This window comes from Artemia franciscana, chromosome 12, assembly GCF_032884065.1.
Source record: "Artemia franciscana chromosome 12, ASM3288406v1, whole genome shotgun sequence".
Lineage (NCBI taxonomy): Eukaryota > Metazoa > Arthropoda > Branchiopoda > Anostraca > Artemiidae > Artemia > Artemia franciscana.
Window position 1 is genome coordinate 9,068,914 of NC_088874.1, and position 12,474 is coordinate 9,081,387.

A 12,474-nucleotide genomic window follows, 5' to 3' on the forward strand; every position below is an offset into this window, starting at 1 on the left:
TTGGCGAAAATGCGGTGTGGTGGGGGGAGGAGGACTAGTTGCCCTTCGATTTCTTTTGACTTAAAAACTGATCAAGAACTTTCAATTTCCAATCCAATGAGCCTTCTCAGAAGTTTATACGAGCATCGTTTCCATAACAACAGTATATGCCCACATGGCATAACTTACAACGGCTGCCCCCGGGCCCCGAGGGTTTTGTCGACCCCGGAGTTTTCGTTACATGATCTTTGAAGTATTTTAAAAAAAAAATGCCTATCTAAAAGTTCTTATCGGAAGGGTTTGTGGAAAATAGGGCTTGGAGATATCTTTTGACTCTTAAAAAGTGAATTAGAGCTTCCAATTTCTAATCAAATGAACCCCCTGTCCCCGGGCCTTGGGGGGATATGTTGACCCCGGAGTTTTGTTGTCTGATGTTTGAACTATTTTAAACAAATGGTAATCTCGAAATTTGTATTGAGTGGGTTTGGGGAAAAAATGCCGAGAGGGAGGGGGGGGCTAGTTCTCCTCGGATCTGTTTTGAATCTTAAAAAGAGAACTAGGACTAACAATTTTCATTAAAATGAGTCATCTCCAAAGTTTATACGAGCATTCCTTCCATAAGAACCATATATGCCCCCAGAGCATAACTTAAAACAGCTGTCCCCGGGCCTGGGGGATGGCGTTGACACCGGAGTTTTATATCTGACCTTTGAAATTTTGTAACAAAATGACTATCTCAAGTTTTTATGAGATGTATTTGGGGAAAAAGCGGCGTAGGGGGGGGGGGGGGTAGTTACCCTCCAATCTCTTTTGACTCTTAAAAATTGAACTAGAGCTTGCAATTTCTAATCAAATGAGCCTTCTCTGAACTTCATACGATAACCCTTTCCATAACAACTGTATCTGCCCCCAGGGAATAACTTACAACGCCTGCCCTCGGGCCCCCAGGGGTTGTTTCGACCCTGGAGTTTTCGTTACATGATCTTCGAACCATTTAAAAAGGCTATCCCAAAGTTGTTGTTGGAAAGGTTTGAGGAAAATAGGTTGTAGAGGGGAGTGAGGGCTAGTTGCCCTGTGATCTCTTTTGATTCTTAAAAAATGAACTAGAAATTTTAATTTTTAATCAAATGAGCTCTCTGAAGTTTTCGTGAGCATTCCTTTCATAAGAGCCATATATGACCCATGGACACTACTTACAACGTGTGCCGCCGGGCCCTGGGGGATTGTGTCGACACCAGAGATTTTGTTATCTGACCTCTGAACTATTTTGCAAAAAAATGGCAGTTTCAAAATTTGTATCGGATGAACTAGGGGGGAAATAAGGGGGGAGGGCTAGTTGCCCTCCGATCTCTTTTGACTCTTTGACTTTAAAAAGTGAACTAGAACTTCCAATTTCCAATCAAATGAGCCCTCTTTGATGTTTATACGAACATCCCTTCCATTGGAACCATATATGCTCCCAGGCCATAACTTACAACGCCCGCCCCCGGGACCTGAGGGGTTGTGTCTACACCAATTTTTTTTTATCTAATCTTTGAATAGATATGTCAAAATTTTTATCCGATGTATTTGGGGATAATCTCTCCTTATTTGAACAGGGAGTCTGATTAATTACAATTTGCATAATTTCTTTTCCATAATTAAAATCATCTTAGTTTTGTACACAACACGCTATGGTTCATTCGACAGGCGGATAGGACGAATATTTTCATTGCCATAATTCGTGAAAGAGCTTGAATATTTTTCATACGTCTCTTCCATAGCTCCGATGGCGTGATCAAAGTTAATAAAGTTTTTTCATGAAATTGTGCACTTTAAATGTTGTCCCACTCGCAGAAAAAAAAGCGTCGTGTTTTGACTTTATAGCAAGTTTTCTGAGCAAATAAGTGAAATAATCAGACGTGGAGCTGAGAAATCCCTCTTCTTAAGCATTTTTTTCCTTTTAATAAGTAAGGATTAGATGATTTTTTTTGTCTCGGCCTTATTTGTTTACTAAGCACTGTACATTATTATACATGTAGATACTTATTTATGTGTGCTTTATTTGAAATTTTCAACAAGTCTTCTGCTATTGGCTGGACTTTGCGGACTTTCTTAAAAAAAATAAGTAAAATTTTACTTTTTTCTGACATCAATAAAGCCAACAAAATTATGCGAGAAAAACGGTTCATTATCTTTGTGGACAGCTTAATTAGCTTTACTAACGGTGTTGGAACCCTGTATTAGTCTTATACATGGTAAATGTGCCAGTTACCTATTATTAGCGTTTTCATATTTTATATCAGCCGTTTAAAGTTATTAGATCAAGTCCACTCTCTTGGGGTTTTAACATCAAAGCTCTTGATTCCCTCTTACTTTTATGAAGTAACAAGTTTATATTCCTTAAGAATGATTATCAACATGTGCAATAAACCAAATATCAGGTACTGGGACTTGACTGTGACTAATGTCTCCTGCCGGACATGACTCGTAGAGAGTGATGTCAGTCTCCTTCAACTGATGTGATCAGCAGCTAACGCTGGTGTATCGTGGACATCGATGTTTGCCAATCAGGTACCGGGCTGTATCTGGAATTTTTGTTCAGGGGGGGGGGTACAACAAAACCTAAAAACACATATTGAAAATTCGTTTATATGCATTTTTATTATGTTTTTACTAGCCGGAAGAACATTTTCGAGGATTTCAAACCCCCTAACCTCTTTCTATGAGGCCTTGATCATATAATACAGTAATACAATAAAAATAGTACTGGGTATTAACAAAACTTGAAGTAATTTAAGTAATTTTTAAAGGGGCCAATTTGGTTAAGTCCAGTCTAAACCGTACGTAAGAGTATTTTCCGTGCTAATGAATGAATGCCTGAGCATTAACAAGCACCATTAAATTTTGAATTTTTTTTTTTTTTTTTTTTTTTTTTTTTTTTTTTTTTTTTTTTTTTTTTTTTTTTTTTTTTTTTTTTTTTTTGACTAGATCAGGTTTGGTCTCTGAACGTTTCAACTAAACCTAAAGACTAAGCATAAAATTCAAACTCAATTTTCTCATTAATTTATTTGTAGATTTGGCCATACCACCCTCCAAACGATTTAACCTCCAAACGATCAAATGCTTCTTTTTTAGAATTGTTTTCCGTGCTAATGAATGCTTTTCCGTGCTAATGAATGCTTGAACATTAACAAGCACCATTAACTTTTGAAAATTTCCCAAAAAGATAATTGGTTCGGTACTTTAAAATCAAAACTGACAGATTGTTTTTTTTTATGCTGAATCAGTTTGGCCTCTGAAATTTTTTGAATTATTCAAATTAAAACGTGTTTTAATTTAAAAAGAAATGAACTCATAACGTTGAATTAAGAAAAGAAAATGTCTTTGAATTCTTCTTTTTGATTTTTTTTTGTTTTTACTTGGTCAGGTTTGGCCTCTGAAAGTTTCAACTGAACATAAAGACTAAGCATAGAATTCAAACTCAATTTTCTCATTAATTTGTTTGTAGATTTAGCCCGACCACCCTCCAAACGATTTATGAATCGATATGAAGTTTTTCATCATCTTCATCAAATGCTTTTTTTAGAATTAGTCAAGACTTAGGACAAAATTCAAAGTCAATTTTCTTTTCTATTTGTTTATAGAATTTGTCAGATCGGCCTCCAAAAAGTTCACAAATTGATATATTTTTTTATCCTATTCATGTAATGCTGCTTAATGCTTTTTCGAAAGCAAAACACTTTGAGAACTGTGAATGTTATTTATTTTCAAAGTTGTATTACACAACAATTTTTCTTATGACGCAAGGAGATCTTGTGTAACTGAATCGTAGCTGTGTCTTTTCATTGCGGAGAAGAGTGTCACAATGTTTCTAAATGCCAGGATTCTTTCTCATTTACATTCATTCCAAATGTTTAATTTGAAATTAAAATTCCAGTTTAAATGAATATTAATTAAATTGAAAAATGAATTATATTAAAGATTTAAACTATTTTTTATTGTTGAATTGAAACTTTTTGCAAACATTTGGTTTTTGCATAAAAAGTGCCAAAATTTTGTATTTTAAAATTTTTTGAAACGTTCAATCTAAAATGTTTATATAAGGCCAACATAATACGAAATATAAAGCATAATGTTTATTTTTGACTTCTTCTAAGTGTTTACAAGTGCTAATCAAGCCTCTTTTTTTTAATACTAATAAACAACTTTGATGTAAAAATATTGAGCTATTCTCAAATTACCAAGGAATTTGATAGTAAAAATAGTGAAAATGGAATTTGAATGTTTGAACTAGTTAAATTACCCAACCGTACTCAACTTACACAACTAGATATATCTTGAAAAATCTGGGTAAATTAGAAATTAAATTTTTAGGAAGAAAGACCCCCATATGCAGTTTTATAGAATTTGGAATAGCAGACGTCAAATTAAAAAAAATATAATAATAAAGTGCTGAAAATCAGCAAAACTAAGCTAAAAATATATGAACCAAACATCTTAAGAATTTGTAACTTTCTTTTGAAGGCATATTTGTCTCTGTGAATCAAATATTCTTGATATTTGAATTTTTACGCACGAAAATTGTTGTAAGACTAAATTCTTTTAATCGTGAATTTCCATGATTGGGCGTGCCAACACTGACAAAAGAGTCATATTTCATTCGATAACAATCGAAAGAAAAATCCTAAAAACTCTGGGTTTTTGGATGTGAATAGACTTAAGATTGGTCCAGAGGGGGACGGATTTTTTTTTTCTATGCCCTTAGCACTTCAGTTGTCTACCAGATTCCAGAACTTAAAGAAATTGGCTTTCTTTTTGCATCATATCTTGCGAGAAGAACTACGTTTAAAGTGTCTGAAACTGTTAAAACACTTTTTCTTTTCAACTTTCCTTTTAGTCTTTTCTGACGGAAAGAAATTTTCACTTTTTCTGCCAGCTTTTATGGCGCCCGACGAAAAACAAAATGTCTATTGGAGAATATTCGATTCACTTTCCTTCCGTATCAATCTCCAAACTTCGCTTCTAATCTGGTCGACAAGATAATAAAAGCTCCTTGACGGAAGTAACGACAAAGACTGTAATACCTTTTTATCATACAAAAAAAATTTTGAAATACGAAACCTATAATAAAAATATTAAAATAATAATAACAATTTAGTCATCATTTTATCGAAAATTTTTTTTAGTTATTTTTAATTCTTCGTTTTTTTGTTCTATTTGTTTTGTATTATATTTTGTTGAACACGGGTATTACTCATGCAACCGAAATATTCGCCTAGGTTTCATTTTAATCACTTCAAAAAATAAATCATTCCATGTAGCTTCTTTTACTTGTATAAAAGCTTCGGGTTATGCACCGTCCAAAACTGACTATTATTTCTTTTTTCAAATAGGTATTTACTGGCTTTTTTTCCAAGTTGAACTTATAAGAAAAAATTGTGAAAGATTTTGCTTTCCATTCTATGGCCGAGCCAGAATTCACATATTGCTTGGTCATTTTCTATTGGCAAAGTATTTTACCTTCAGACAGGACTTAGCTTCAATCTATTCTTTTTTGGAATGAGAACGGAAAATATTTCTCCCAAAAAACAAAATGAAATGATTACATCATTGTCCACCATAAGGTCCCATGACCTCGTAAAAGAGTACCGAGCGAGGAAAAAGTCCAAATACTGAGGCTACTTCCCTTATAAATGACACTTATCCAAGAGGAAAAAAGAAATCTTTAAATTCAATGTAGTAAGAGTCCATCCAATCATGGCTAAAAAAAAAAAAAAAATTGATAATCTCTATTTTTACGCCGCTCCACTCCTAAACGGGTCATTTGAGTCTTATGTAAGAGACTTTTTAACCCACTTAGCATAGCTGTACTGAAACCAACATAATAAAAAGAAGAATTTACATGTCACCCAAGCGTGCGGGATTACTTCGGCTGTGATCTAGCGCTAACTTTGTTTGCGGGGGGGGGGAACTGTTAATGGCCGCCCTTGTTAAACGATATCTTCTTTTTTTTAATTTATGAAAGAAGAAAAAATCTTTCATCTTTGGCCATGTTTAGCTGCACAGTAACTAGAAAGGTGTGGTTTTTGTTAAGATTTTTATGACGTTCAGGGGGTTTTTCTCCCTATTTTCTAAAATAAAGCACATTTTCTCAGGCTCATAACCTTTTATTGGTAAGACTAAACATGATGAAACTTAAATTTTAAAATCGGCATAAAAATGCGATTCTTTTGTTATGACTATTAGTATCAAATTTTCATTTTTTAGAGATTTGGTTGCTGTTGAGCCGGGTCGCTCCTTACTACAGTTCGTTACCATGAACTGTGTGATTTATTCCAAATATGTATACCAATTGTGGATCGTACTTTGATAATTGACTGTCTAATTTTTATGAAATAAATCAGTCCTGTGGTGGCGCAGTGGATTTGACCTTGGTAATACGGGACCCAGAGATCGAATCATACTGCAGGAATGCACTGCAGGGCCAACGCAGGGAGCTTAGTAGTCAAGAAGTGTCGTTGATCCGATACAATGCAATGAAATAAATCAGCTTAATCCTGTATGCTTAGTATAAAGAAAATTTACTTGAGAACAAAATCAGGATCTTTGGACCTATGGGACCTAATCAGGATCAATGGGCCTCAGGAACTGTGTGGACGTTTCTGTGTCTAACAAGTAAACTTGCAGCAATTACAAGATTTTCAAGACTTCAGATTTTCGAAGAATTTTATAATTTAACTAAAGTGTGAAAATTTTATTTGTTCTCATATAAAGGGGAATTCCATTGAAAATAGGTGATATAATAAGGCTACGAAAATATATTTTTGGAGTTTCATATATTGCGACATGTCATGGATTGCATGAAACTGAATGCACATTAAAATGACGCCTTTCAATGGATAATAAGAAGAAGAAAACTAAGACTTATAATAATATCAATAATAATAATTATTTATTTATAACCCACTGCACAAAGCAACGTGAGGATAGTTGAGTAAAAACAGAAAAAAACGAAATAAAAAAAAAACGTTATATAAAACAGAAAAATATAAAAAACAGAAAAAAACGAAATAAACATCAGAAAAGAAAACAGCACATAAGTGCAGCAAAATCGACAGAACAAACGGATGAGAACAAAGATACAACACAATAAGTACAACAAAATTATGTGTTATTCTTTGGCCACACTTGTGCTACAGAGGAAAATTGGAACCACAAGAACTTAGTTTGGTAAACCTATAATAGCAATTAATTTATTTTTCATGTATTATATTGTGAGAGCTACACTTTTTTTTCGTATCACAGTATCACACCGATTTCAGCTTATTTCTAGAAAGTGGTAAGGGTATAACCTCTGTGGTTTTTACGGAAAGTATGGACCTTGCGATGGATAGGATGGATTGATGAATATGACTTAGCATTTTAAAAAGGTTTTTAGAACTCTTGCCTGGGACCAAAAATCTATTGCTTCTACCCATTTCTGCTCGTGATTTTAGCTGAGTTCATCATTTGATTTTTCGCACTTGGGATTGCGGTAGAGAAATGGTAACAGATGTGCCTCTTGAACTGTAAAAGTTCTCTCATTGCTAAAGAAATTAAAGTTTATCCTTTATTCCTTTCTAAGTGATGACGTTCGAAACTTGGCCTACGACAAAAAAGTCAACTTTTGAACTAAGACAGATAGATTTTTTTTTCGAAGGCAATTTGATAGCTCTTGATGAGCTGATCAAATTATATGTCGTCCATTTTTTTATAAAAAAATTCCTTCATGAGATATACCAGTTTGAAAGTTTAAAGTGGTTGACAACTTCAGTAGTAAGGTACACACTGAAACCAAAAATAGGTCGATACAGAAATGGTATCAGATGTGCCTCTCGAACTGTAAAAGTTCTCTTATTGCTAAAGAAATTAGAGTTTATCCTTTGCTCCTTTCTAAGTGATGACGTTGGAAACTTGGCCTACGGCAAAAAAAGGCAACTGTTGAACTAAGACAAATAGATTTTTTCGACGGCATTCGATAGCTCTTGATGAGCTGATCAAATTATATGTCGTCCATTTTTTTTTAGAAAAATTCGTTCATGAGATATACCAGTTTGAAAGTTTAAAGGGGTTGACAACTTCAGTAGGAAGGTACACACTGAAACCAAAAATAGGCCGATACCAATTGTGAGACATATAGGGAAGTTTTAAGCAACAGTTGGGTGTTAACTCATAATCATCTTTGTCAATGAGGGGCTTACAACTTTTGCTAGTTGGTGTACCTATTATTTGTTTCCGGTGTATTTGATGGTAAGACCAATTTGTTTCCAGTGGTAAGACATGTAGGGGACTTGTAAGTAATAGACGGCTCTTAGGCTACAATCAACTTTAGCGATGTGGGGTTTGCAACTTTTGATAGTTGCAATGAGGGGTTTGCAAATTTTGCGGCTTGGTATACCTAGTATTTATTTTAAGATCCTTACAGATTAACAACTTCAGCGTTTAATTGAAGCGAGGAAACAAAACCAAAGTGTTGCTCTCGCAAAACTTTACTCGGCGAAGCTGAACAAAGGCTGCCACACACCTCACGTTGCCCAAGCAACGTAGATTTAGTTTCTATTAATACTATGCATGTGTGTCTTCCTAGATTCAGCTTAATGGTTCGAGATCTAATTTTCAGATTTGTCCTTTTTTTGATGAATAGTTACCTTGAATTTTCTCCCTGATTGGTTAAATGCCAAGATTATGCTTGAAATTTGAACCTGGTCGAGATTGCCAAATTAAGCACAGTAGACATTGTCGGCGGTGTAATCTTGGGTCATTTCGTTTTGTCGCCAAGTTGATGAACAAGTTGAAACGGGATGCTCAGGCACGAACTATGCATTATCATAGTGCTTTTCAAGTTTTGGTACTTACAAAAACGTCAATTCACTAATAATATAAACTTTAAGACAAATACGCAGTTTGTAAAATACAAAACGTTAGTAAAAATGTTAATTCATATCTGTACCTTTTAAACTTTAAGTTCTCTTCTTCGATTCTTCTTTACTTCCTATCAGTTCTTTTCAGTTCATAATCATCATTAGTTAATCTTCTATGAATTTCTTCCAGGTGTTGGAATCTCACCGAGTAACTTGTGATAATCATGAATATATTCAGTACAAAATGAGATTATTAGCAACCATGAACGAGCCTCTCCAAGTAACGCTTACTGGACGGTAACGCGGGTTAATTGTAAGTTATTCCTTATCTATTTATTTCTCAGTTACAATTAATTAAGTAAGCACTTTCCAGTTGGTAGAGTTGTCCTTAGTTTTGTTCTCCTAAATTTATTTTGAAAGCCATTGGCCTACTCTCCCTTGGGTGGTATGATGAGGACCTAAAGATATTAAAAATATAGTCAATCCCACAATATGAGCACCACTCCTCGTATCTCCCGTAATCTGGTCAACACACGAGAAGATCCCAAATACCTGTTTACGGATTGAAATGAAGTTTGGTTTGCGTATGAATATCTGAAAAATTATTTTCCATATTAAGAACACATTTTAATGTTGTAACACATTTAAAAACACATTTCAGGTGTACCTTGAGGTTCAAGGTCAAAGCACGCGCACGTATCATATTGCACAGGGATTTCACTTTCACCTTTGACAGGTTCTGTAGATACTAGTAATTTCCTTCTGAGTTCTGAATGCTCTAGTAAGTTCATTCTGTGCCACAATTCTGATGGAACAAACTTAAATATCAAAATTAATCAAATTCTTAAGATGCCGCGACTCAGCTGCTGCTACTGCAATGTAGATGTCAAGTTTTTTCCATTTTTCTCCCTCGAGTGTAAGGAACTTATTTCATGTTCATGACAAATAGAAAATACGCAAGGAAGTGAGAAAGGTAGTGAGAGAGGAAAGTATATTGACATGGTTACTAAAATTCGGGTCTATTTTCATGTCCACTGTGTAGTTGTATAAATGAAAGTATAATGAAAGTATAATGAAATTATAATGAATGTATAATGAAAAGTATATGTATAATGAAATATATGAAATATAATGAAATATAATGAATGTATAATGAAAAGTATAATGAATGTATAATGAAAGTATGTTCCACTTGATGTGCAAGTGCTAAATATTAAAAGATTTAAGAAATACTGTCTTTGGAAGTGTGAAATATGATAAACAGCGCGATTTAAGTGATTGGTGGTGAGTGTTATGCTACATGGTAGCTGGGAGGATTTCCCAGAGTGAGCGTGCATCACAGTAAACATTGTAGGGTGTTATTTCTCTTTGGTAATTTTTTATGCCTTTGTATCGCTCATTTATTTGCTAATAGTTGTTATTTTATTCCTTGTTGACACCGACCTGTTGATTTTTGGGAATAAATATTGTATCTTACCATATCAAAGTATGGAAAATTTAAGGAAACTTCCCTCAAGTCTACATTCTTTGGACTCTACAAATCTTCGTCGATGTCTGGTACTAGGGATGGCCTTTTGGATTTTGTCGCATACCATTCCGGATATATTAGTAGTGAATAGTTGCATATTCTTTTGAAAAATTGCTAATTTTAGTTTAGGAGAATGGGGTGTTAGGCATTTCTAGGGGTTTAAATGGTAGAAGAAAAGGTATCAGCTTATGATGAATGTGATGAAGCATATTGTAATCGATCAAGTCACCAACTTGGCGAAAACACAAACAGTAGTTGCATTGTTTTTTAAATTATAAATTAGGGTCTAACATATTTTAAATTACAGGAATAATCTTGAAATTTCTGGAGAAGGGGCTATGAGTTGGAACTTAAGGGGTTTCGGCCTCTTCATAGTTTTGTCCTGGTCATGCTTCACCTTATGTCGTCCGGTGACGACGACTGAAATTCCTCCCATAACTCGAATTCGAGCGGTCCCAAATGTTCTGGGATTGGAAAGACGAATAGTAGTAAATTTTAGTACTTTCTTTTTTCTTTCAGTTCCTACATTGAGAGACAGCAAAGTGTTCAGTCTTCTAGTCAAAGTGCCAAACGTCTTCTGTGATTTTCCAATATTGAGCTTCCCAGCTAATGAAGATCGTGTTGTTTTACTAGGATCCATCAACGAAATTGCTCAGTATTTTATTTGAATGGAAAAAAATTGCGTAGTGCTGTGCGAGGAAATGGTTGTGCCCAATCAATGCAAATATATGGGTCGATGATATTCACCATTGATATAATTTTTGATGAAGTTGTATGGTTGTGAAGTTTTACTATGTGTTCTATTTTTCTTTTTAATTTTGATGCGTTATAACCCTTTGTCATCCACAGCAAGCTAACAAAATGAATGCATGGCAAATTCTGAATAATGTAGATTGTTCTATTTTAACTTTTTTAAATAAATAATCCAGAGAAACTTGCACCTTATTTTTGATGTGTTCTCATATAAACAATTATGGTACGTTTAAGTGTTACCCGTATTTCTTAGTTTTCTGTTGAAAATAGAAATCACTGCTAAGAATCCAACAAGATTGAATAATCCTTCTTCAAATCTAGCAGGTTTCAATGTAAATTGAAGCTGATATAACACTATATACTCTTTTCTAAAGAGTATGGATAGCTTGTGAGAGAAGAAGATGGCGCTAGCTTTGGCCAAAAAAACGTTTGCGCCATCTAGCGCTTGGGGACAATTGACGTTTTTGAATTTCAGGAGCTGACATTAGGCACTTATTGCTACCCTATTTTTACCAATTACAGTAATTAAATTAATTGTTTTCATTATTACACTGACAAAAAAATAATTGTCGTCAAATGGTAGATGGCGTTGATAATTTTTTGTCGACACTAGTGCCGGTTCCCACTGTTATAATACTCTGCTCTTTTCTTAGAGTACCAAATATATCAAAATAAAATCCCACCCACCCCCCCCCCCCCCTGCTGGCCCATCTTAGGTGCTCGTACCTGAAAACCGCAGTATTTTAAGATTTTTCTCTTAGATCTTTTCAAAATCATCTTAGTTTTTAGTGCAGTATCATGTTCTCGTCAGTGTTGCCACATTGAACCGTAAAAATAAATAAGCGTAACCAATTTGTTAAATTTGACTACTCTTTTCGTTGTTAAAAACTCAACCACTAATCATCTGTTAATTTCCAAAGACAGCTAAACTGTCAGAGGAAAGACTGTTTTCTGAAGCTGTTTGGTGTTATGTTTTCTTTTAGCTTATCCTTTGATTTTGCATCTACCTTTACTTTTTGCTTAATTTTTATGCTCTGAAAAAAAACGAAAACTCCCTAATTGCGTATGCAAGTCTTAATAGTTAAGAATTGAATCTTGTAAAAAAAAAATCCGGAATTTGGAGTCTTTTAAGTTTTAACCAAATGTCAAAATTCCTCAATTGAGGATAAAGAAAAACAGGCAGAATATTTTAAAGGAGAGGGTATACAAAAAAAATCTAACAAACTTTTAATAAAAGGAAAATCGGAATATTTCGGCTTTACATCTAGAAGCATTTACATCAAGGATTTTTCTTATTGTTAGAAAATATAATTCTACGTCAGGGATGTTCTT

General features: G+C 34.2%; 1 protein-coding gene across 9 annotated transcripts in view; it reads left to right on the plus strand.

Moving 5' to 3' along the window:
- LOC136033641 (cytochrome P450 315a1, mitochondrial-like) overlaps nucleotides 1-11,329 on the plus strand; it is a 102,787-nt gene extending 91,458 nt beyond the window's left edge. For 8 of the 9 annotated variants that reach the window (XR_010618981.1, XM_065714452.1, XM_065714459.1 and 5 more), the window contains 2 exons: nucleotides 9,052-9,174; nucleotides 10,909-11,329. Coding sequence is in view for 8 of the 9 variants with exons in the window: in XM_065714452.1 (XP_065570524.1) it covers nucleotides 9,052-9,162 (111 nt within the window). In the remaining variant the exon portion in view is untranslated. The remainder of the gene's footprint in view (nucleotides 1-9,051; nucleotides 9,175-10,908) is intronic. The other variant, XM_065714453.1, reaches the window with a different exon arrangement.
- The last annotated feature ends 1,145 nt before the right edge of the window (nucleotides 11,330-12,474 follow it).